Source organism: Neomonachus schauinslandi, chromosome 5, assembly GCF_002201575.2.
Source record: "Neomonachus schauinslandi chromosome 5, ASM220157v2, whole genome shotgun sequence".
NCBI classification, from domain to species: domain Eukaryota; kingdom Metazoa; phylum Chordata; class Mammalia; order Carnivora; family Phocidae; genus Neomonachus; species Neomonachus schauinslandi.
In genome coordinates, this window is record NC_058407.1 from 62,873,726 (window position 1) to 62,896,539 (window position 22,814).

General features: G+C 37.0%; 1 protein-coding gene across 1 annotated transcript in view; it reads left to right on the forward strand.

Annotated features, from left to right (window-relative positions):
• The window catches only part of FAM186A (family with sequence similarity 186 member A), a 74,167-nt gene that overhangs the window by 27,362 nt on the left and 23,991 nt on the right, over window positions 1-22,814 (forward strand). The window contains 2 exon segments of the mRNA XM_044915203.1: window positions 15,131-15,347; window positions 16,267-16,437. Coding sequence (XP_044771138.1) covers window positions 15,131-15,347; window positions 16,267-16,437 — 388 coding nt within the window.

A 22,814-nucleotide genomic window follows, 5' to 3' on the forward strand; every position in this document is an offset into this window, starting at 1 on the left:
TAGGGACCCCATAAGGAGGAGAGAGAGAAAGGGGGACAGAAAATGTATTTGAAGAAATAATATCTGAAAACTTCTTGAATCTGAGGAGGGAAAGAGAGATCCAGATTCAGGAAGCACAGAGATCCCCCCAAAAATTCAACTCAAGGAGGTCCATACCAAGACACAGTATTATAATGGCAAAAAAATGTGAAAACGAATTTTAGAGGTTGCAAGAGGAAAGAAGACAGTTACATACAAAGGGAAACCCCATAAGACTAACAGCTGATTTTTTCCCGAGAATCTTTGCAGACGAGAAGGGAGTGGCATGATGTGTTCAAAGTGCTGGAAGGGACTTTACCCAACAAAGCTATCATTCAGAATAGAAGGAGAGAAAGAGTTTCCCAGACAAACAAACGTTAAAAGAATTCATGACCACTAGGGGTGCCTGGGTGCCTCAGTCGGTTAAGTAGCTGCCTTCAGCTCAGGTCATGATCCCAGGGTTCTGGGATAGAGCCCCAGGTCGGGCTTCAGGGAGCCTGCTTCTCTCTCTCCCCCTGCCACTCCCTCTGCTTATGTGTTCTCTCTCTCTCTCTGTCAAATAAATAAATAAAATCTTAAAAAAAAAAAAAAGCCTAACACCAGCAGATGGAAGGAAATAATAAAGATTTTAGCAGAAATAAATGATATAGAAACTAAAAAAACCCCACAAAAACAACAACAACAAAGAACAGCTCAATGAAACCAGGAGCTGGTTCTTGGAAAAGATCAACAAAAATGATAAACCTCTAGCCAGGCTCCTCTAAAAAAAAAGGACCCCAAATCACCAGTGAAATAGGAGAAATAACAACCAACGCCAGAGAAATACAAACAATTGTGAGAGAATATTATTAAAAACTATATGCCAACAAATTAAACAACCTAGAAGAAATGGATAAATTCCTAGAAACATATAACCTCCCAAAACTGAAGCAGGAAGAAATAGAAAATGTGAACAGACCAACAGCAAGGAGATTGAATCAGTATTTAAAAAAACTCCCAACAAACAAAAGTCCAGGACTAGACATTTTCACAGGCAAATTCTATCAAACATTTAAAGAAAAGGTAATACCTATTCTTCTCAAATAACTCCAAAAAATAGGGAAAAGAAAACTTCCAAATTCATTCTATGAGGCAAGTATCACCCTGATACCAAAACCAGATAAGACACCATAAAAAAGGAGAACTATAGGCCAATATCTCTGATGAATATAGTTGCAAAAATCCTCAACAAAATACTAGCCAACAGAATCCAAGAATACGTTAAAAAAAAATCATTCACCACAATCAAGTGGGATTTATTCCCAGGATGCAAGGGTGGTCAATATTTGCAAATCAATCAATATAATATATCACATCAATAAGAGAAAGGATAAAAACCATATGATCACCTCAATAAATGCAGAAAAAGCATTTGACAAAGTACAACACCCATTCATGATAAAAGCCCTCAACAAAGTAGGGCTACAGGGGATATATCTCAACATAATAAAGGCCATATATGAAAGACCCACAGCTAACATCATACTCAATGGTGAAAAACTGAGAGCTTTTCCCCTAAGGTCAGGAACAAGACAAGGATGTCCACTCTTACCACTTTTATTCAACATAGTACTGGAAGTTTTAGATATAGCAACCAGACAAGAAAAAGAAATGAGGCATTCATATTGGTAAGGAAGAAATTAGACTGTCACTATTTGCAGATGACATGATACTATATATAGAAAACCTTAAAGAGGGATGCCTGGTGGCTCAGTCAGTTGAGCATCTGCCTTTGGCTCAGGTCATGATCCCAGGGTCCTGGGATCAAGCCCTGCATCAGGCTCCCTGCTCAGCGGGGAGCCTGCCTCTCCCTCTGCCAGCTCCTCCCCCTGCTTGTGCTCTCTCTCTGTCAAATAAGTAAAATCTTAAAAAGAAAAGAAAACCTTAAAGACTCCACCAAAAAACTGCTAGAACTGATAATTTATCAGAATTCAGTAAGGTTGAAGGATACAAAATCAATGTGTGGAAATCTGTTGTATTTCTATACACAAATAATGAAGCAGCAGAAAGAGAAATTAAGACAATGATTCCATTTACAATTGCACCAAAAATAATAAGATACCTAGGAATAAACCTAACCAAAGAGGTGAAAGACCTGTACTCTGAAAACTATAAAACACTGATGAAAGAAATGGAAGATGACACAAAGAAATGGAAAGACATTCCTTGCTCATGGGTTGGAAGAATAAATACTGTTAAAATGTTTGTATTATTCAAAGTAATCCACACATTTAATGCAATCCCTATCAAAATACCAAGAGCATTTTTCTTTCTTTTTTTTTTTAAAAGATTTTATTTATTTATTTGACAGAGAGAGACAGCGAGAGAGGGAACACAAGCACGGGGAGTGGGAGAGGGAGAAGCAGGCTTCCCGCAGAGCAGGGAGCCCGATGCGGGGCTTGATCCCAGGACCCTGGGATCATGACCTGAGCCGAAGGCAGACGCTTAATGACTGAGCCACCCAGGCACCCCACCAAGAGCATTTTTCATAGAACTAGAAGGAAAAATCCTAAAATTTATATGGAACCACAAAAAACCCTGAATAGACAAGGCAATCATGGGAAGAAAAAAAAAAAAGAGCAAAGCTGGAGGTATCCAATTCCAGATTTCAAGTTATACTACAAATCTGTAGTAATCAAAAGAGCAAAGAGCATGGCACTGGCACAAAAAGACACAAAGATCAATGGAACAGTATAGAAAGCTGAGAAACAAACCCACAATTATATGGTCAATTAATCTTTGACAAAAGAGGCAAGAATATGTAATGGGAAGAAAGATAGTCTCTTCAACAAATGGTATTAGGAAAACTGGACAGCTATAGGCAACAGAATGATCCTGGACTACTTTCTTACACCATACACAAAAATAAACTCAAAATGGATTAAAGACCTAAATGTGAGACCTGAAACCATAAACATTTAGAAGAGAGCACAGGCAGTAATTTCTCTGACATCAGCTGGAGCAACATTTTTCTAGATATATGGCAAAGGAAATAAAATAAAAAGCCATTGGGATTACATCAAAATAAAGAGCTTGTGTACAGCGAAGGAAACAATCAACAAAACTAAAGGGCAACCTACTGAATGGGAGAAGATATTTGCAAATGACATATCCAATAAAGGGTTTGAATAAAAAATATAGAAAGAACTGATACAACTCAATTCCCAAAAACCAAATAATCCGATTACCAAATAGGCAGAAGACATGAACAGACATTTCTCCAAAGACATCCACATGGCCAACAGACACAAGATGCTCAATCTCACCCATCATCAGGGAAATACAAATCAGAACTACAATAAGCTATCACCTCACACCTGTCAGAATGGCTAAAATCAAAAACACAGGAAATAACAAATGTTGGTGAGGCTGTGGAGAAAAAGGAACCCTCCTGCACTATTGATGGGAATGCAAGCTGGTGCAGCCACTGTGGAAAACAGTATGGAGGTTCCTCAAAAAACTAAAAATAGAACTACCCTAGGATCCAGGAATTGCACTGCTGGGTATTTGCCCCCAATACAAAACACTAATTCAAAGGGATACAAGCACCCCTATTTTTATAGCAGCATTATTTACAATAGCCAAACTATGGAAGCAGCCCAAGTGTCCATCAACCGATGAATGGATAAAAAGATGTGATACACACACACACACACACACACATATTATTCAGCCATAAAAAATGAAAACTTGCCATTTGCAACAACATGGAGCTAGAGAGTATAATGCTAAGTGAAATAAGTCAGTCAGAGAAAGACAAATACCATATGATTTCACTCATACACGGAATTTAAGAAACAAACAAAAAAACAAGCAACGGAGAAAAAAAAGGAGAGAGAGAGATGAACCAAGAAACAGACTCATAGCTATAGAGAACAAACAGATGGTTACCAGAGGGGGAGGGGGATGGTAGGTAAAATAGGCTATGGGGATTAAGGAGTATACTTGTCACGATGAGCAGTGGGTGATGTATGGAATTGTTGAATCACTATATTGTACACCTGAAACTAACATAACAGTGTATGTTATTTATACTGGAATTTAAAACAAAATATTTTAAACATTTCCTAGAAACCACAATATAAAAACTAAGGAGATAAAGGTAAGATTAATAATTTATTTTATCCCAAATACTATCATTTCAACATTTATTTTATTTTTATTTTTATTTTTTTAAAGATTTTATTTATTTATTTGACAGAGAGAGCACAAGCAGAGGGAGAGAGAGGGAGAAGCAGGTTCCCTGCTGAGCAAGGAGCCCGATGTGGGACTTGATCCCAGGACCCTGGGATCATGACCTGGGCCGAAGGCAGCCGCTTAACCGACTGAGCCACCCAGGCGTCCCTCATTTCGACATTTAATTAATGTAAAAATTAGTAATGAGATATACGTTGTTTTCATTACTAAGTCTTTGAAATCTAGCATGTATTTTGTACTTATAGTACATCTCAAATTGCATGGTAAATTTTCATTAGAAATAGTTGGTCTATATATTAGATTTCGTAAGATTTATAGTTGAAAAAGTAGATCCACATATCAAGTTCTTCCAAACCTAAAATTTTTCCAATAAATGTATAACATGTTAGTTTTTAAATTTAAATTTGTTTAATTTAATTTAAAATGTATTTCCTGTCACACTTGCCTTGTTACAGTTGCTCAGTAGCTCCATATAGCACAGCTCTAGAAAAACTCTGGCATATATGCACCAGGAGGAATGTTCAGAAATGTCTGTATCATCATTTATAAAAGCAAAATACTGGTAACAAATCAATACAGGAATGGATAAGTAAATAAGTGTATTTGCACAATAAAAAAACAGAATCAGTGAGGGGCGCCTGGGTGGCTCAGTCGTTAAGTGCCTGCCTTCGGCTCAGGTCATGATCCCAGGGTCCTGGGATCTAGCCCCACATTGGGCTCCCTGCTCAGCTGGAAGCCCGCTTCTCCCTCTCCCACTCCCCCTGCTTGTGTCCCCTCTCTTGCTCTCTCTTTCTCTCTCTGTCAAATAAATAAGTAAAATATTTAAAAAACCCAGAATCAGTGAAATTTAATGAACTATAGATATACACTTCAACATAGATAAACTTGAAAACACAATGTTGAGGGAAAAAAGCAAGTTACAGAAATATATAGAGAATGATTCAAAAGAACAGGCAAAACTACACTCTATTGTCTAGAGATTTGTGCGTGTGTGTCTGCTGTAGGGGAGGCAAAACTTTATCCATTTTAGGTTTTCAGCTAGGACTCTTGAAAAGACAGATTAACAAAAGAATAACAGTTTATTAACAAGTGTAGTACACAGCATATAGAAGAAACCTAAACAAAGAGTAACTCAAAGTGGCTTATAATAGCATCTTCAACAAAGAATAACAAATTTGTGGAGAAATGACAAGACAAAGGAAAGCAATGGCAGCGAACTATGGGAAGGTATGGGAGAAAACTAATGGAGTCAGGCTTATTTGCAGATTCCTTTGGTGTTGATAAATCTGTCTTCAATACAAAGAGTTTAATCCTGCCATTAGGCAGAAAAGAAGTAGGGTAGAGTGAGGTTTTCCTGCATTTGCTGCTTCTTATTTGCCTTCGGTTCAATAGTTTTTATGTCAAAGAGGTGTATTTTGGGGTAACATACTCTGGTTTCTCTCTGCTAAAACAAATTTCTACAACCAGGGTGGTATAAAACAACAGACCTTCATTCTCTCACTGTACTAGAAGATCAGATGTCTGAAATGTGGGTCACTGGGCTGAAATCAAGATGTCAGCAGGGTTGCATTCTCTATGGACTCTCCCTCAGACAGAATCCATTCCTTGCTTCTTTTAGCTTCTGGTGGCTGCCAGCATTCCCTGGCTGTGGCTGCATCACTCCAGTCTTCAAGGCCGGCAGCTTCACATCTCTCTCTGCCCCATCTTCACATTGAGCCTTCTCTGTATGTGTCTGTATAGTCTCAACTTCTGCCTCCCTCTTAGAAGGACACTTGTGATTGCAATAGAGCTCACTGGGACAATTAAAAAACAATCTCTCCACCTCAAGATCATTAATTTAATCACATCTGCAATGGCTGTTTTTCCATGTGAAGTAACATTTTGCACATTCCAGGGACTATGACCTGATACCTTTGGGGGAGGGTCATCATTAAGTCTATTACAGTATTAAAAGTATAGATAAAATTCGGGATAGTAGTTATCTCTGGGCATTAGGAAAGGGTATATACTGTTGATACAGGGGGCACAGGAGCCTTTAAAAATATTGTTTCTTCAGCTGGACAATGGATACATAAGTGTTCATTTGGCTTTCACCTGCATCTCAGGTTCTATCCTGCTTTAGATAAGATGCTCAAATTACAGTGATTCCTCTACCCACTCTCTTACTTTGAATCTTTGACCCCTGTGGCACATAGTAAGTACTTAATAACCAGTAATATTTATAATGTTTACCATGTTACCTATGGTAAAATTTTATCTATAGATCATCTCATTTAATCCCCATGATAATCCAATATGAATAGGTATTATTCTTAATCCTATTTCACAGATGAGAAAAAGGAGATTTTTGAGGCTTGCCTTAAAGTCATAGTTGTTATATGGAATCAAATCCAGATAGTCTGATTTTACTTCTTGTACATTTTTTTTAATTGGATAATTTTTTAAAATTAAGATAAAATTCATGTATAATAAAATTCACCCTTTTGGTGTCTTGTTCTGGGAGTTTTGACAAAGGCATACAGATGTGTAATCACCAAAATCCGTATTTAAAATCTCCTCAAAAAATTCTCCTATGCCCTTTTGTTGTCAACCCCTCCCCCACCCCTGACAGCCATTAGTTTTCTGTGCCTATAGTTTTCCCTTTCTTGAATGCCTTATAAATCGAATCACCCTATGTAGTCATCTGAATCTGTTTTAGCATAAAATATTCATTTAGCAGTTGAAGGATATTTGGGTTGTTTCCAGTTTGGAGCAATTATGAATAAAGTCACTACAAACATTCATGCATTAATTCTTGTATAAACATAAGTTTTCATTTCTCTTGAGTGAATACCTAGCAATGGTATAGCTAGGTCATATGGAACCATACATTTACAAGAAATTGCCAAACTGTTATCTTAAGTGGCTTAACTATTATTTTGTTAGATTTATACCTACATATTTCATGTTTTTAGTGTAATTGCAAATGGTAGTTTTACTAAATTTCAATTTCCAATTTATTGCTACCTTATAGAAATACAGTTTCGATTTTTTTTTAAGATTTATTTATTTTAGGGCGCCTGGGTGGCTCAGTTGGTTAAGCGACTGCCTTCGGCTCAGGTCATGATCCTGGAGTCCCTGGATCGAGTCCCGCATCGGGCTCCCTGCTCGGCGGGGAGTCTGCTTCTCCCTCTCCCACTCCCCCTGCTTGTGTTCCCTCTCTCGCTGTGTCTTTCTCTGTCAAATAAATAAATAAAATCTTTAAAAAAAAAAAAAGATTTATTTATTTTAAAGAGAGAGAGCACCAGCAGGAGGGGTAGAGGAAGAGGGACAGAGAGAATCTCAAGCAGACTCCCTGCTGAGTACAGAGCCCAACTCAGTCAGGGCTTGATCCCACAACCCATGAGATCACGACCTGAGCCAAAACCAAGAGTCAGATTCTCAACCAACTGCACCACCCAGTTTTGATTTTTGTATACTGGTCTCCTATCCTGTGAACATGTTAATGATAGCTTTTTTGTAGATTCTTTGGGAGTTTTTACATAAACAATATTTTTGTCTGTAAATAAAAACCATTTTATTTCTCCCTTTCCAATCTTTATTCTTTTATTTCCTTTTCTTTCCTTATTGCAATAGGTAGGACCTTTTATAATGTTGAATAAAAGTGATTAGAGCAGAATCCTTAGAGCACTTTAGACTTTCACCATTAAGTATGATGCTAACTATACATTTTTTGTAAATTCTCTTTATCATTGTGTGTATATATCATATTTTGTTTATCCATTCATTAATCACTGGGCCCTTGGGTTGCTTCCACCTCTGTGCTACTGTGAGTAATGCTGCGATGAACACAGGAGGACAAACATTTGTTCAAATCCCTGCTTTAAATTCTTTATATACCTAGAGTGGAATTGTTGGATCATATGGTAATTTAATTTTTAATTTTTTGAGGAACCACCATACTGTTTTCCATAGTAGCTGCACCATTTTATATTCCCACCAACAGTACACAAGAGTTCCAATTTTTTACATCCTCATCAACCTTTATTATTTTCTCTATTATTATTTTTTTAATAGTAGCCATCCTAACGGGTATGATGTGATATCTCATTGTAGTTTTGATTTGCATTTCCTTAAAGATTATGATGTTAAGCTTCTTTTCATATGCTCGTCAGCCATTTGTATATCATTTCTGAATGTTTATTTACATCCTTTGCCCATTTTTGGGATGCCTGAGTGGCACAGTTGGTTAAACATCCAACACTTGGTTTCAGCTCAGGTTGTGATTTCAGGATTGAGCCATGTGTTGGGCTCTGGACTCAGTAGAGTCTGCTTGAGACTCTTTCTGACCGTTCCCCCCCTCTCTAAAATAAATCGTTAAATCCTTCGCCCATTTTCAAATTGAGTCATTATTTTTTTTAATGTTGAGTTGTAGGAGTTCCTTATGTATTATGGATATTAACCCCTTATCAGAGATATGACTTGCAAATATTTTCTTCCATTCCATAGGTTGCCTTTTCAATCTGTTGACTGTGTCCTTTGATGCACAAAAGCTTTACATTTGATTTAGCGCAATTTATTTTTACTTTTGTTGCCTGTAGTTTTGGTGTCAAATCCAAGAAGTCATTGCCAAATCCAATATCATGAAGATTTTCCCTCTACATTTTCTTCTGCTTTATAACTTTAGGTCTTATGCTTAGTTTTTTTTACCCACTCTGAGTTAATTTTTGTATATGCTGTAAGGTAATGGCCCAACTTCATCCTTTTGCATGGATCTCCAGTTTTCCCGACACTATTTGTTGAGAGACTGCTTTTTCCCCATTGAATGGTCTTGGCACCCTTATCAAAAATCATTTGAGGGGCACATGGTCGCTTAGTCAGTTGAGCATCCAACTCTTGATTTTGGCTCAGGTCATGATCTTGGGGTGGTGGGATCGAGCTCTGTGTCAGGCTCTGAGCTCAGCAGGGAGTCTGCTTGGGATTCTCTCTCTCCATTTCCCTCTGCCACTCCCCCTGCTCTCTTTCTCTCTCTCTCAAATAGATAAATAAATATTTTTTAAAAAAACATTTGACCATATATGCAGAAGTTTATTTCTGGGCACTCTACTCTGTTCTTTTGGTCTATATATCTGTCTTTCTGTCAGTATTCTGTTTTAATTACCATTGCTTTTGTACTAGGATTTAAAAATGAGAAGTGTGTGCTTTCCAATTTTATTCTTCTTTCTCAAGACTATTTTGGGTATTCAGGGTACCTTGAGACTCCATATGAATTTTAGAATGGATTTTTCTACTTTTGCAAAAAATACTATTGGAATTTTAATAGGGATTGCATTAAATCTGTAGATCAGTTTTGGTAGTATTGATGTCTTAACAATATTAAGTCTTCCATTCCATGAACATGGAATGTCTTTCCACTTATTTGTGTTTAATTTCTTCTGAACATTTTGTAGTGAAAATTATAAGTGTACAAGTCTTCCACCTCCTTGGTTAAGTTTATTCCTAGTATTTTATTCTTTTGATACTATTGTAAATGGATTTGTTTTCTTTTTTTTTTTTAAGATTTATTTATTTGAGACAGAGAATGAGATAGAGCATGAGAGGGTCAGAGGGAGAAGCAGACTCCCTGCCGAGCAGGGAGCCCGATGTGGGACTCGATCCCGGGACTCTAGGATCATGACCTGAGCCGAAGGCAGTTGCTTAACCAACTGAGCCACCCAGGCGCCCGGATTTGTTTTCTTAATTTCCTTTTCAGATTGTTCATTTTTGGTGTATAACAACACAATTGATTTTTGGGTGTGATTTCATGTCCCACAACTTTAGCTGAATTCATTTACTAGTTCTAACAGTTTTTTCCCCCTCTAGATAATTTGCATTTTATTTATTTTTTAATTTTACTTTACTTAAATTCAATTAATTAACATATAGTGTATTATTAGTTTCAGAAGTAGAGTTCAGTGATTCATCATTTGCATGTAACACCCAGTGCTCATTACATCACATGCCTTCCTTAATGCCCATCACCCAGTTACCCCATACCCCCCAACCACCTCCCCTCCAGCAACCCTCAGTTTGTTTCCTATAGTTAAGAGTCTCTTATGGTTTGTCTCCCTCCCTGATTTCATCTTATTTTATTTTTCCCTCCCTTCCCCTGTGATTCTGTTCTGTTTCTTAAATTCCACATATGAGTGAAATCATATAATTGTCTTTCTCTGATTAACTTATTTCACTTAGCATAATACCCTCTAGTTCCATCCACATCATTGTAAATGGTAAGATTTTTTTTCCCAAGATTTTATTTATTTATTTGACAGAGAGAAAGAGCACAAGCAGGGAGAAGCAGGCTCCCCGCCGAGCAGGGAGCCCGATGCGGGGCTCGATCCCAGGACCCTGGGATCATGACCTGAGCCAAAGGCAGATGCTTAACTGACTGAGCCACCCAGGTGCCCCAAGATTTCATTTTTTCTGATGGCTGATTAATATTCCATTATATATATATATATATCACATCTTTATCCATTCATCTGTTGATGGACATTTGAAAAAATACAGCATCCTTTCTCTATTAAAACTCTCTGCAGTGTAGGGTTAGAGGGAACATACCTCAATATCATAAAAGCCATATACAGGGGCACCTGGGTGGCTCAGATGGTTAGGCATCTGTGTTCGGCTCAGGTCATGATCCCAGGGCCCTGGGATCGAGCCCCGCATCGGGCTCCCTGCTCAGCGGGAAGCCTGCTTCTCCCTCTCCCCCCCTTCTTGTGTTCCTGCTCTCGCTATCTCTCTCTGTGTCAAATAAATAAATAAAACTTTAAAATAAAATAAAATAAAATAAAAGCCATATACAAAAAGCACACAGCAAAAATCATTCTCAATGGGGAAAAACTGAGAGCTTTTCTGCTGTCAGGAACATGACAGGGATGTCCACTCTCACCACTGCTATTCAACATAGTACTCAGCAGTCAGACAACAAAAAGAAATAAAAGGCATCCAAATTGGCAAAGAAGTAGTCAAACTCTCAATCTTCACAGATGACATGATACTCTATGTGGAAAACCCAAAAGACTCCACCCAAAAATTGCTAGATCTCATACAGGAATTCAGCAAAGTGGCAGGATATAAAATCAATGCATAGAAATCAGTTGCATTTCTATACACTGAGACAGGAGAAAGAGAAATTAAGGTATCAATCCCATTTACAATTGCACCAAAAACCATAAGATACCCAGGAATAAACCTAACCAAAGAGGTAAGGGATCTGTACTCTGAAAACTATAGAACACTTATGAAAGAAGTTGAGAGTGACACAAAGAAATGGAAAAACATTCTATGCTTCATGGATTGGAAGAACAAATATTGTTAAAATGTCTATGTTACCCAGAGCAACCTACACATTCAATGCACTCCCTAACAGTTTTTTCATGTGTGTAATCTTTAGGGTTTTCTACATATAAGATTATATCATCTGAAAACAGATACAATTTTATTTCCTCCTTTCCAATTTGGATGTTTTTTATTATTTCTTTTTCTTGCCTAATTGTTCTTCGCTAAAACTTAGAGTAATATGTTGACTAGAAGTGGTGAAAGTGGGCATTCTTGCCTTGTTCCTGACTTTAGAGGAAAACCTTTCAGTCTTTCACTATCGAGAATATTACCTCTGGATTTTTCTTTGGCTTTTAAAAAATATATATATATTTATTTGAGTATGGGGAGGGGCAGAGAGAGAGGGAGACAAGCAGACTCCCCACTGAGCAGGGAGCCCAACATGGGGCTCAATCCTAGGACCCTGAGATCATGACCCGAGCCAAAACCAAGAGTCAGGCACTTAACCGACTAAGCCACCCAGGTGCCCCTCTAGATTTTTTATATATATTTTTTATCATGTTCAGGAAGTTTCTATCTATTCCATGTTTTTTGTATGCTTTTATCATGAAAAGGTGTTAAATTTTGTCAAATGCTTTTTCTGCATCAATTGAAATGATCATGTGGTGTTTTTCCTAGGATTCTGTTAATTTGGTATATTTCATTGATTGGCTTTCATATGTTGAACCATTCTTACATTCCGGGAAAAAAATCCCACTTACCCATAATGTATAATCCTTTTAATGTGCTGTTGAATTCTGTTTGAGAGTATTTTGTTGAGGATTTTTGCGTCAATATTCACCAGGGATGTTGGTCTATAGTTTTCTTTCTTCCTCTCTCTCTTTCTTTCTTCCCTTCCTTTTCTTTCTTTCTTTCTTTCCTTTTCTTCTTTCTTTCTTTCCTTTCGTTTGTTCATTCGTTCTTTTTGTAGTGTCTTTATCTGGCCTTGGTATCAGGGTAATGGCCTCAAAGAATGAATTAGGAACTGCTACTGCCTCTTTAGTTTTCTGGAAGAATTTATGAGGACTTGGTATTGTTTTTTTCCTTCACCACTGTGCTATGGGTTAGCTTGTAGTGTTAGTTTTTCATCACTTGGCTTATCAAACTTTGTCTCCACTCTCCTGTGTTCCTGACTTAAATTATTTGCTGCAATTGCATCTCCCTCCTTCCCTCCCTCTCTCCCTTCCTTTCGTTCTTTTGCATCATCTGTTGCAATATTTCCAGCACCTAAATATCTGATTATTCCTTTTCCATGATGGGTTTGCAAAAATCCAAATCTTACTCTTATTGTAAGGAGTATAGAAAGAGCTGTTTGTCTGAAACCAAATTGAAAGAGTAATAAAGTTGGAAAAGGTGGAGTGGTGGTTCATTATCTATCATATTCACTGTGCCCTTTTAAAATATTTTAACATCCCTTTCATTCCTGGGATGAAATTCAAAGATAAAATATCTATACTCATACTTTAAATAATTAATACAAGTGTGAGGGTAAATAAAGGGAAAGTAATTTCTTTTTTTTTTTAGGAAAGTAATTTCTAATAACAAGTATTTCAATTTGTAAATTCTAGGTCAAACTTCACTAGAAGACATAATAAAAGAGTAGACAGAGGCTTACACCTACATGTAGAATTAAAATAAGAGTGAAAGCTACAAATGTAGGTTGATACAAATCCATTTGTTGAAGAGACTGTCTTTTCCCATTGCATATTCTTTCTCACTGTGTCAAAGATAATTGACCATATATTTGTGGGTTTATTTCTGGGCTCTCTATACTGTCCCATTGACCCATGTGTCTATTTTTGTTCCAGCACCATACCATTATGATTACTACAGCTTTATTTTTTTTTAATATTTATTTATTTGAGGGGCGCCTGGGTGGCTCAGTCATTAGGCATCTGCCTTCAGCTTAGGTCATGATCCCAGGGTCCTGGGATCCAGTCCCACATGAGGCTCCCTGCTCGGCAGGAAGCCTGCTTCTCCCTCTCCCACTCCTTATGCTCATGCTCTCGCTATCTCTCTCTCTGTCAAATAAATAAATAAATAAATAAATAAATAAATAAAATCTTTTTTTTTTAAGATTTTATTTATTTATTTGACACAGAGAGAGAAAGCACAAGTAGGCAGGGAGGCAGGCAGAGAGGGAGAAGCAGGCTCTCTGCTGAGCAGGGAGCCGGACATGGGGCTCAATCCCAGGACCCAGGGATCATGACCTGAGCCGAAGGCAGCCACTTAACCGAGTGAGCCACCCAGGCGCCCCAATAAATAAAATCTTTTTAAAATTTTTATTTATTTGAGAGAGAGAGACAGCGAGAGAGCACAAGCAGGGGGAGCAGTAGAGGGAGAGGGAGAAGAGGGCTCCATGCTCAGTGGGGAGCCCGATGCGGGGCTCAATCCCAGGACCCTGGGATCATGACCTGAGCCGAAGGCAGACACTTAACTGACTGAGCCACCCAGATGCCCCACTACAGCTTTATAGTATAATTTAAAATCTGAAAATTTACCCCCTGCTTTGTTCTTCCTTCTCAAGATTGCTTTGGTTATGTAGGGTCTTTTGTGGTTGCATACAAATTTTAGTATTATTTGTTCTGGTTCTGTGAAAAATGCTATTGGTATTTTGATAGGGATTGAATTGAATCTGTAGATTGCTTGTGTAGTATGGACATTTTAACAATATTAATTCTTCCTATACATGAACATGGAATATCTTTCCATTTATTTGTGCCATCAATTTATTTCATGAATGTTTTAAAGTTTTCGGAGTACAGGTCTTTCACCTCTTTGGTTAAGTTTAGTCACAGGTGTTTTATTCTTTTTGGTACAATTGTAAATGGGATTATTTTCTTAATCTCTCTTTCTGCTACTTCATTATTAGTCTATAGAAATGCTACCATTTTCTGGGTATTAATTTTGTATCCTGCAACTTTACTCAATTCATTTAGTACTTCTAATAGTTTTTTTTTTTTTGGTGGAGTCTTAAGGTTTTCTATATATAGTATCATGTCATCTGCAAATACTGACAGTCTAATTTCTTCCTGACCAATATAGATGCGTCATTTCTTTTTCTTGTCTGACTGCTGTGGCTAGGACTTCCAGAACTTTGTTGAATAAAAGCGGTGAGAGTGGACATCTTTGTTTTATTCCCGATCTTAAAGGAAAAGCTCTCAGTTTTTCACTATGGAGTATAATGTTAGCTGTGGGGTTTTTTTTCAAGATTTTATTTATTTATTTGAGAGAGAGGATGAGAGACAGAGAGCATGAGAGGGAGGAGGGTCAGAGGGAGAAGCAGACTCCCCACTGAGCAGGGAGCCTGATGTGGTACTCGATCCCAGGATTCCAGGATCATGACCTGAGCTGAAGGCAGTCGCCTAACCAACTGAGCCACCCAGGCGCCCCAGCTGTGGGTTTTTCATATATGGCTTTTATTATGTTGAGATATGTTCCCTCTAAACCCACTTTGTTGAGAGTTTTTATGAACAGATGTTTAATTATGTCAACAAACTGAGAATTTATTAATATATCCCCCTTCTTATTCTTACAGGACATTAACATGCAGCAGACTGACATAATGCTCAATGTGCAGCGGATAATAAATCGCTACACTCTTGATGAGAACGTGCACTCTGGAAGAAAAATATCCCTTACAGAATATAAGAAACGGAGAGGAAATTTCCTGGAGAAAATAGTTACTTATGCTAAGAATGCTGAAATTAGAGAAAAGACTCTTGTGTACATCCTGGCCTGGTTGGAAGAATGGAGTAAGTTTCCAGAGGTGGTTCAAAGGAAAACCATTAGGTTAATGAAAAAGCTAGAAAATAGGATCTATAAATTTTAAAGGATTAATCAGATTAAAGAAGACTAATGAGGTTATTGAGAAAACAGTTATCCACTGTTTCAGTAAGAATAAAATAAGAAAAATATAGTCCTGCTCACTTAATGCCAGCTCTTCTGGGCTCCTTGCTTTTCTTCAAGCAAGCCAGCATGCCCCTGCCCAGTATCTTTGTGCTTGCTGTCCCTTTGCCTGGAACATTGTCCACAAGTAGCCACGTGGCTCATTCTCTGCTTATATCTCACTTTAAAATGATGTGTTCTCTGACTATCTCCATTCCCTACTCCTAGGCACTGTCCATTACTCTTTACTCTTTATTTTTGTCTGTAGCATTTCTTACCATCTGACATACTACATAACTAATTTTTGTCTGTCTCCTTTCACTAGAATGCAAGCAGTATGAAGTCAGGGAATTTGTTTTATTTAGTGCTGTATCCTCAGTATCTAGAACAATACATGACAAAGGAGACATTGGTTAAATGAAAGAATGAATAAGCTTAGAATACAAAAAGGGGATGTCATTAAGTTGCAAGAAATAACATGTAATGAGGGTTTTAAAATACTAGATAACTTATGAAAGGAGTTAATTGGGTTTAGTTCCTCAATATTAAAACACATGCTCACATTTTTAGATACCAGAGTATTTTCATGTCCAAGATTTATTGTTCAGCTTTCTATTCCAAGTCTCTTCCTTTTTCATTTCTTCATAGAGAAAAGCTTCAGAATAGCAATAAGTGTGAGATATCTACATTCCCCAATACTACAATATGGAGTAGTTGGCCAATATTATAAGCCTATATGGTTATAATTATTTTTCTGCACAGAAATATTTTTTTACTCTCTTCAAGATGCCATTTTGTCTGAGATGACTGCAGTTGATATTGAGGAACACCACCACTGGATAGCACAAATGGAGTTTTTAACAGAAACATTCAAAGCTATTGAGAACAATGTCAAGATACTGAGTAGAATTAGTGTATCTTTGCTTGAAGAAAAGAAGAGACAAAAGAAAAAAATAAGTAAGGGTGCTTTAAGACATTGGAAGCAGATTTGACTTTTTCTAAATAATGGCTTTATTAAGGTACAATTTACATACCATAAAACTCATATATGTTAAGTGTACAATTCAATGACTTTTAATAAATTTAGAGTTGTGTAACTCACCACAATTCAATTTTAGAACATTTCCTTCATTATGCCCATTTGCAGTCAATCCTCTTTCCCACCCCAGTCCCAGACATGCACCAATCTATTTTCTGTTTCAATAGGTTTGCCTTTTTTGGATGTTTCATAAGATGGAATCATATTATATGTGTTTTTTTTAAAAAATATCTGGTTTCTTTTATTTAACATAATGATTTTGAGATTCAGCCATGTTATAGGATGTATTAGTAGTTTCTTTCTTTTTTTTTATTTTTTTTTAAAGATTTTATTTATTTATTTGACAGAGAGAGACACAGCGAGAGAGGGAACACAAGCAGGGGGAGTGGGAGAGGGAGAAGCAGGCTCCCCGCAGAGCAGGGAGCCCGATGCGGGACTTGATCCCAGGACCCTGGGATCATGACCTGAGCTGAAGGCAGTCGCTTAACCAACTGAGCCACCCAGGCGCCCCAGTAGTTTCTTTCTATTACCAATTGTATCTCACTGTTTGCATATACCACATTTTGTTTACCTACTCACCAGTTCATGGACATTGGAATGTTTCTACATTTGACTTTTATGAATAATGCTGATATGAACACACATGTATAAGTCTTTGTGTGGACATATGTTTTCATTTCTTTCGGGTAGATACCCAGGAGTAGAATTTCTGGGTCATTTATCAATTGCTGGTAAGTTTATGCTTAACTTTTTAAGAAATTGTTAACTTATTGCCCAAGTGACAGCGCTATTTTACATTCCCATCAGCAATGTATTAAGGTTCCAGTTTCTCCACATTCTCAGCAATACTTGTTATGGTCTTTTTTAGTATAACCTTACTAAGATGTGTGAAGTGGTATCCCACTGTGGTTTTAAATGGCATTTCCCTAAAGACTAATGATGTCGAGCATCTTTTCAGGTGCTTATTAGCCATTCTTATATTTATTTTGATGAAATGATTATTCAAATATTTACCCATTTTATTATTGAGTTTAAAGAGTCCTTTATGTATTCTGGATACAAGTCCTTTATCAGAAATGTGATTTTCAGGGTGCCTGGGTGGCTCAGTTTGTTAAGCATCTGCCTTAGGCTTGGGTCGTGATCCCAGGATCCTGCGATTGAGCCCTGCATCTGGCTCCCTGCTCAATGGGTAGCCTGTTTCTCCCTCCCCCTCTGCTCCTCCCACTGCTTGTGTTCTCACTCTCTTGCTCATTCTCCCTCTCTCTCAAATAAATAAAATCTTTTTTTTTAAAGATTTTATTTATTTATTTGACAGAGAGACACAGCAAGAGAAGGAACACAAGCAGAGGGAGGCACCCCAAATAGATAAAATCTTAAGAAAAAAAGAAATGTGATTTTCAAATATTTTCTCTCAATCTGTGGTTTGTCTTTTCACTTTCTTAATGGGGTCTTTGAAGCTCAATGGTGTTGGATTTTGATGAAGTCAAATCAATTTATCAATGTTTTCTTTTACGGATCATGGTTTTAGTGTTGTATTAAAAACTTGTATCAGTCAGCGTTGAACCAGAGAAGCAGAACCACTAGGAAATTATATATTATCTAACTACCCATTACAAAGTATTTTGGGGAATGTACTTTATATTCTTTCAATCCTTTTAAATTCATTGTGACTTGCTTTATAGCTTACCATATGGTCTATCCTGGAGAATGTTCCGTGTGTGCTTGAAAAGAATATATATTTAGCTGTTGTTGGGTGGAGTGTTCTATAATTGATTTATATTGTTGTTTTAGTCTTCTATATATATCCTTACTGATTTTCTGTCTAGTTGTTCTATTATTGAGAGTGGGATATTGAACTTTCCAACTATTATTATTGAGTTGTCTATTTCTCTCTTTAATTCTGTCAGATTTTGCTTCCTGTATTTTAAGTCTCTGTTATTAGGTGCATATATGTTTACAATTGTGATAGCTTCCGGATGAACTGACCTTCTTCTTATTATAAAATGTCCCTCATTGTCTCTAGAAACATTTTTTGTCTTAAAGTCTATTATGTTTGATATATTATCTCCAGCTCCCCTGCGGTTACTGTTTGCAAGGTTGAATCAAAGATGTGTTGCTTATAGTTGGATCTTGTCAGCTTTTAAATATATATATATATATACACACACACACACAACACCTACACACACATAAAATTTGGCAATCTTTGACTTATGATTGGAGTGCTTGATTCATTAATATTTAATGTAATTATTAATATGGTTGGATTTATACCTGCCACGTTTTTGTTTGTTTCTCATGTCTCATCTCTTTTGTTCCCCTGTTCTTCTTCTACTACCTTCTGTGTTAAACAAATATTTTTTAGTGTCCAATTTCAATTCCATTTTCCCCCTATATTTTTGGAGTAACTTCCTTAGTAGCTGCTCTAAAGGATTGCAGTATACATTATAAATTATCATAATCTATTTAAGATTAGTACTAACTTAATACCAGCAAAATATAGAATCTTTGCTTCAATAGCTCCATTCTCTTCCCCTCCTTTGTGCTTTGTCATATATATTACATTTTTATGTTTCATAAGCCCAACAATATAGTTTCATAATTATTGTTTTATAGATTGTCTTTTTAATCAGTTAAGAGAGGAAAAAGAAAAAATATTTTTACTTTCTTTTATTTTTACCTACATATACTGGTGTTCTTTATTTCTTTGTGTGAATTTGAGTTATCCTCTGGTATCATTTCCTTTCAGTCTGAAGGACTTCTTTATATTCCTTGTAAGGCAGTCTACTAGAAGCATTCTTTCCCTCTTAGCTTATCTGGGAATGTCTTTATTTCACTTTCATTTTTTTTAAGGCAGTTTTAGATTTAGAGTAAAATTGAGAAAATAATACAGAGAATTCCCTATATCTCTTCAGAGTTTCTCTTATTATTAATATATTACATTAGTATGATTCATTTGTTACAATCAACAAACCAGTATTGACACATTATTAACTAAAGTCCATAATTTTGGACTGAAGTCATAATTCCTCGTTTTTACCTAATGTCCTTGTGTTGTTTCAGGATCCCATCCGGGTACCTGATTACACTGTTGTCATGTCTCCTTAGGCTTTCTTGGCTGTGACAGTTTCTCAGACTTTTCCTCCTGTTTGATGTTCCTGACAGGCTTGAGGAGTACCAGTCAGATATATTATAAGAGGCTCCCCTGTTGGAATTTGTCTGATGTTTTTTCTCATGTTACCCTGGGGTTATGGGTTCTGAGAGGAAAGATCACAGAGGTAAAGTACCATTGTCATCATATAATTTCAAGGGCACATACTATCAAATGATTGATGACTTAATGTTGACCTTGATTACCTAGCTAAAGTAGTGCTTGTCAGGTTTCTCCACTGTAAACTTACTCTTTTTCCTCATTTTCCATGCTGTGCTTTTTAAAAGTAAGTCTGTATGTGCAGCCCACACGTAAGGAATGGGGAGTTATGCTCCCTTTCGTTTAGGATGAACATCTACATAAATTATTTGGAGTTTTTATGCACTAGAGTTTATCTCTTCTTCCTTGTTTATTAATTTACTCAATTATTTATATCAAAATGAACTCAACAGATATTTTGTACTTTGAGTTATAATCCAATTCTACTTTATTTTCTTGCTCAAGCTGTTCTAGTTTTGGCCATTGGGACCTCTTTCACTTGGTTCCTGTGCCCCTTTAACATAACCCCATCAGTGCAGTTTTTCTTTTTTATTTTTTTGGCACTTCCCTACTTTCTGGCACTACAAGATGCTTCAGGTTCATCTCAGATATGTCCTGCCCCAATCCTAGAATCTGCCATTTCTCCAAGGATTTCTGGTTCCTTTTAGTGGAGAATAGTATTAAAAAGCAAAGTCTGGTTGCTAGGAGTGCTCATTGCTACTGGGGTATCATTTCTGTTCAGTTCTCTCATCTGACAGAGCAAAAAAAAATGTTTGTGTATAGAACCAATGTGTATACCCATATCTATAAATCAATCAATCAATCAAATCTAACACTTTAAACATAAGTTCATACTGATTTCTCTAACTCTAATTCATTATCACACACATGGATCATTTTAGTTTCTTCCCCTTGCTTATCTATAAATTACAACTCAGTGAGAAACTTCCTCCTACCATCTGTTTTACTTAATTGTTCAATTCCAGTATACATGCATAGCAGTATCAGAATTATTAACCCATACACCAGTGAGGAATAACTTATCAACTAGGGTACAGTACTTACACGCAGTTCCCTTTGCCTGCAGTCTTACAAACTCCATTTCCAGTTACTTAGGTGAGCACTCTCCCCTCCCCCTCATTCCTTTCAGTGAGGTTGTGTCATACATTTCTTATACAGTTAGACTCTCTTATCACAATCTACATTCTTTCCTGGGATCCCCTGACCTCCTAAATGGGTATTTAAAAATTTTTGCATTCAGGGCACCTGGGTGGCTCAGTCAGTTAAGCATCTGCCTTCAGCTCAGGTCATGATCCTGGGGTCCTCAGATCGAGTCCCACATCAGGCTCCTTGCTCTGCAGGGAGCCTGCTTCTCCCTCTCCTCCCCACTTCTGCTCTCTCTCACTAGCTCTGTCTCTCTCTCTCAAATAAATAAATTAAAACCTAAAAAAAAAAAATTTTGCATTCATGAAGTTTCACTCTTTGAGCTATAGAGTTCTATGGGATTTGACAAATGTATATTGTCATGTATCCACCATTACAGTATCATATGGAATAGTTTCTCCATCCTAAAAATCCCCTGTGTTTCACCTATTAATCCTTCCCCTTTCTCCCCAAACTCCTGATAACTACTGATTTTTTTAATGTCTCCATACTTTTGACTTTTCAAGAATGCCCTATAATTGGAATCATGCAGTATGTAGCTTTTTCACACTGGCTTCTATCACTTAGCAATACACATTTAAGGTTCCTCCCTATCTTTGTGTGGCTTAATAGCTTATTTCTTTTTACTGCTGAATAATATTCCATTGTATAGATTCACCAGTTTGTTTATCTACCTACTGAAGGATACTTGACTGCTTCCAAGTTTTGGTGATTAAGAATAAAGCTGCTATATATAAACATTCTCATAGACATAAGTTTTCAAACTAATTAGGTAAATGTCTAGGAGCATGATTGCTAGATCATACGATAAGACTACATTACTTCATAAGTAACTTTGTAAAAAACTGCCAAACTGTCTTCCCAAGTAGCTATGTCATTTTTCATTCCCACCAGCAACAAACAAGATTTCCTGTCACTCCATGTCCTTGTTAGCATTTGGCATTATCAGTTTTTTGGATTCTAGCCATTTTCATATATGTGTAACAGTATCTCGTAATTTGCAATTCTCTCTCTCTTTTTTTTGTTTCAAGTTTTTAATTAAATTCTAGTTAGTTAACCCACAGTGTAATATTGGTTTCAGAAGTAGAATTTAGTGATTTGGGCGCCTGGGTGGCTCAGTCGTTAAGCGTCTGCCTTCGGCTCAGGTCATGATCCCAGGGTCCTGGGATCGAGTCCCACATCGGGCTCCCTGCTCTGCGGGAAGTCTGCTTCTCCCTCTCCCACTCCCCCTGCTTGTGTTCCTGCTCTCGCTATGTCTCTCTCTGTCAAATAAATAAATAAAATCCTTTAAAAAAAAAAAATCTTAAAAAAATTAAAAAAAAAAAAGTAGAGGGGCGCCTGGGTGGCTCAGATGGTTAAGCATCTGCCTTCGGCTCAGGTCATGATCCCGGAGTCCCAGGATCGAGTCCCGCATCGGGCTCCCTGCTCTGCGGGAAGTCTGCTTCTCCCTCTGCCTCTCTCTCTCTCTCTCTCATGAATAAATAAATAAAATCTTTAAAAAAAAAAAAGTAGAATTTAGTGATTCACCACTAAATATAACATATAGCACCCAAGTGATCATCACAAAAAGTGCCCTCCTTAATCCCCATCACCTGTTTAGCCCATCCCCTGCCCACCTCCCCTCCAGCAACTCTCAGTTTGTTCTCCATAGTTAATAGTCTCTTATGGGTTTGCCTCCCTCTCTTTTTCTTTTCTTCCTTTCCCTATGTTCATCTGTTTTATTTCCTAAATTCCACATATAAGTGAAATCATATGGTACTTTTCTTTCTCTGACTAACTTATTTCGCTTAGCATAATACATTTTGGCTCCATCCACATCATTGCAAATGGCAAGATTTCATTCTTTTTGATGGCTGAGTAATATTCCATTGTATACATATATATATATATACATACATATATATATATATATATATATATATATATATATATATATATATA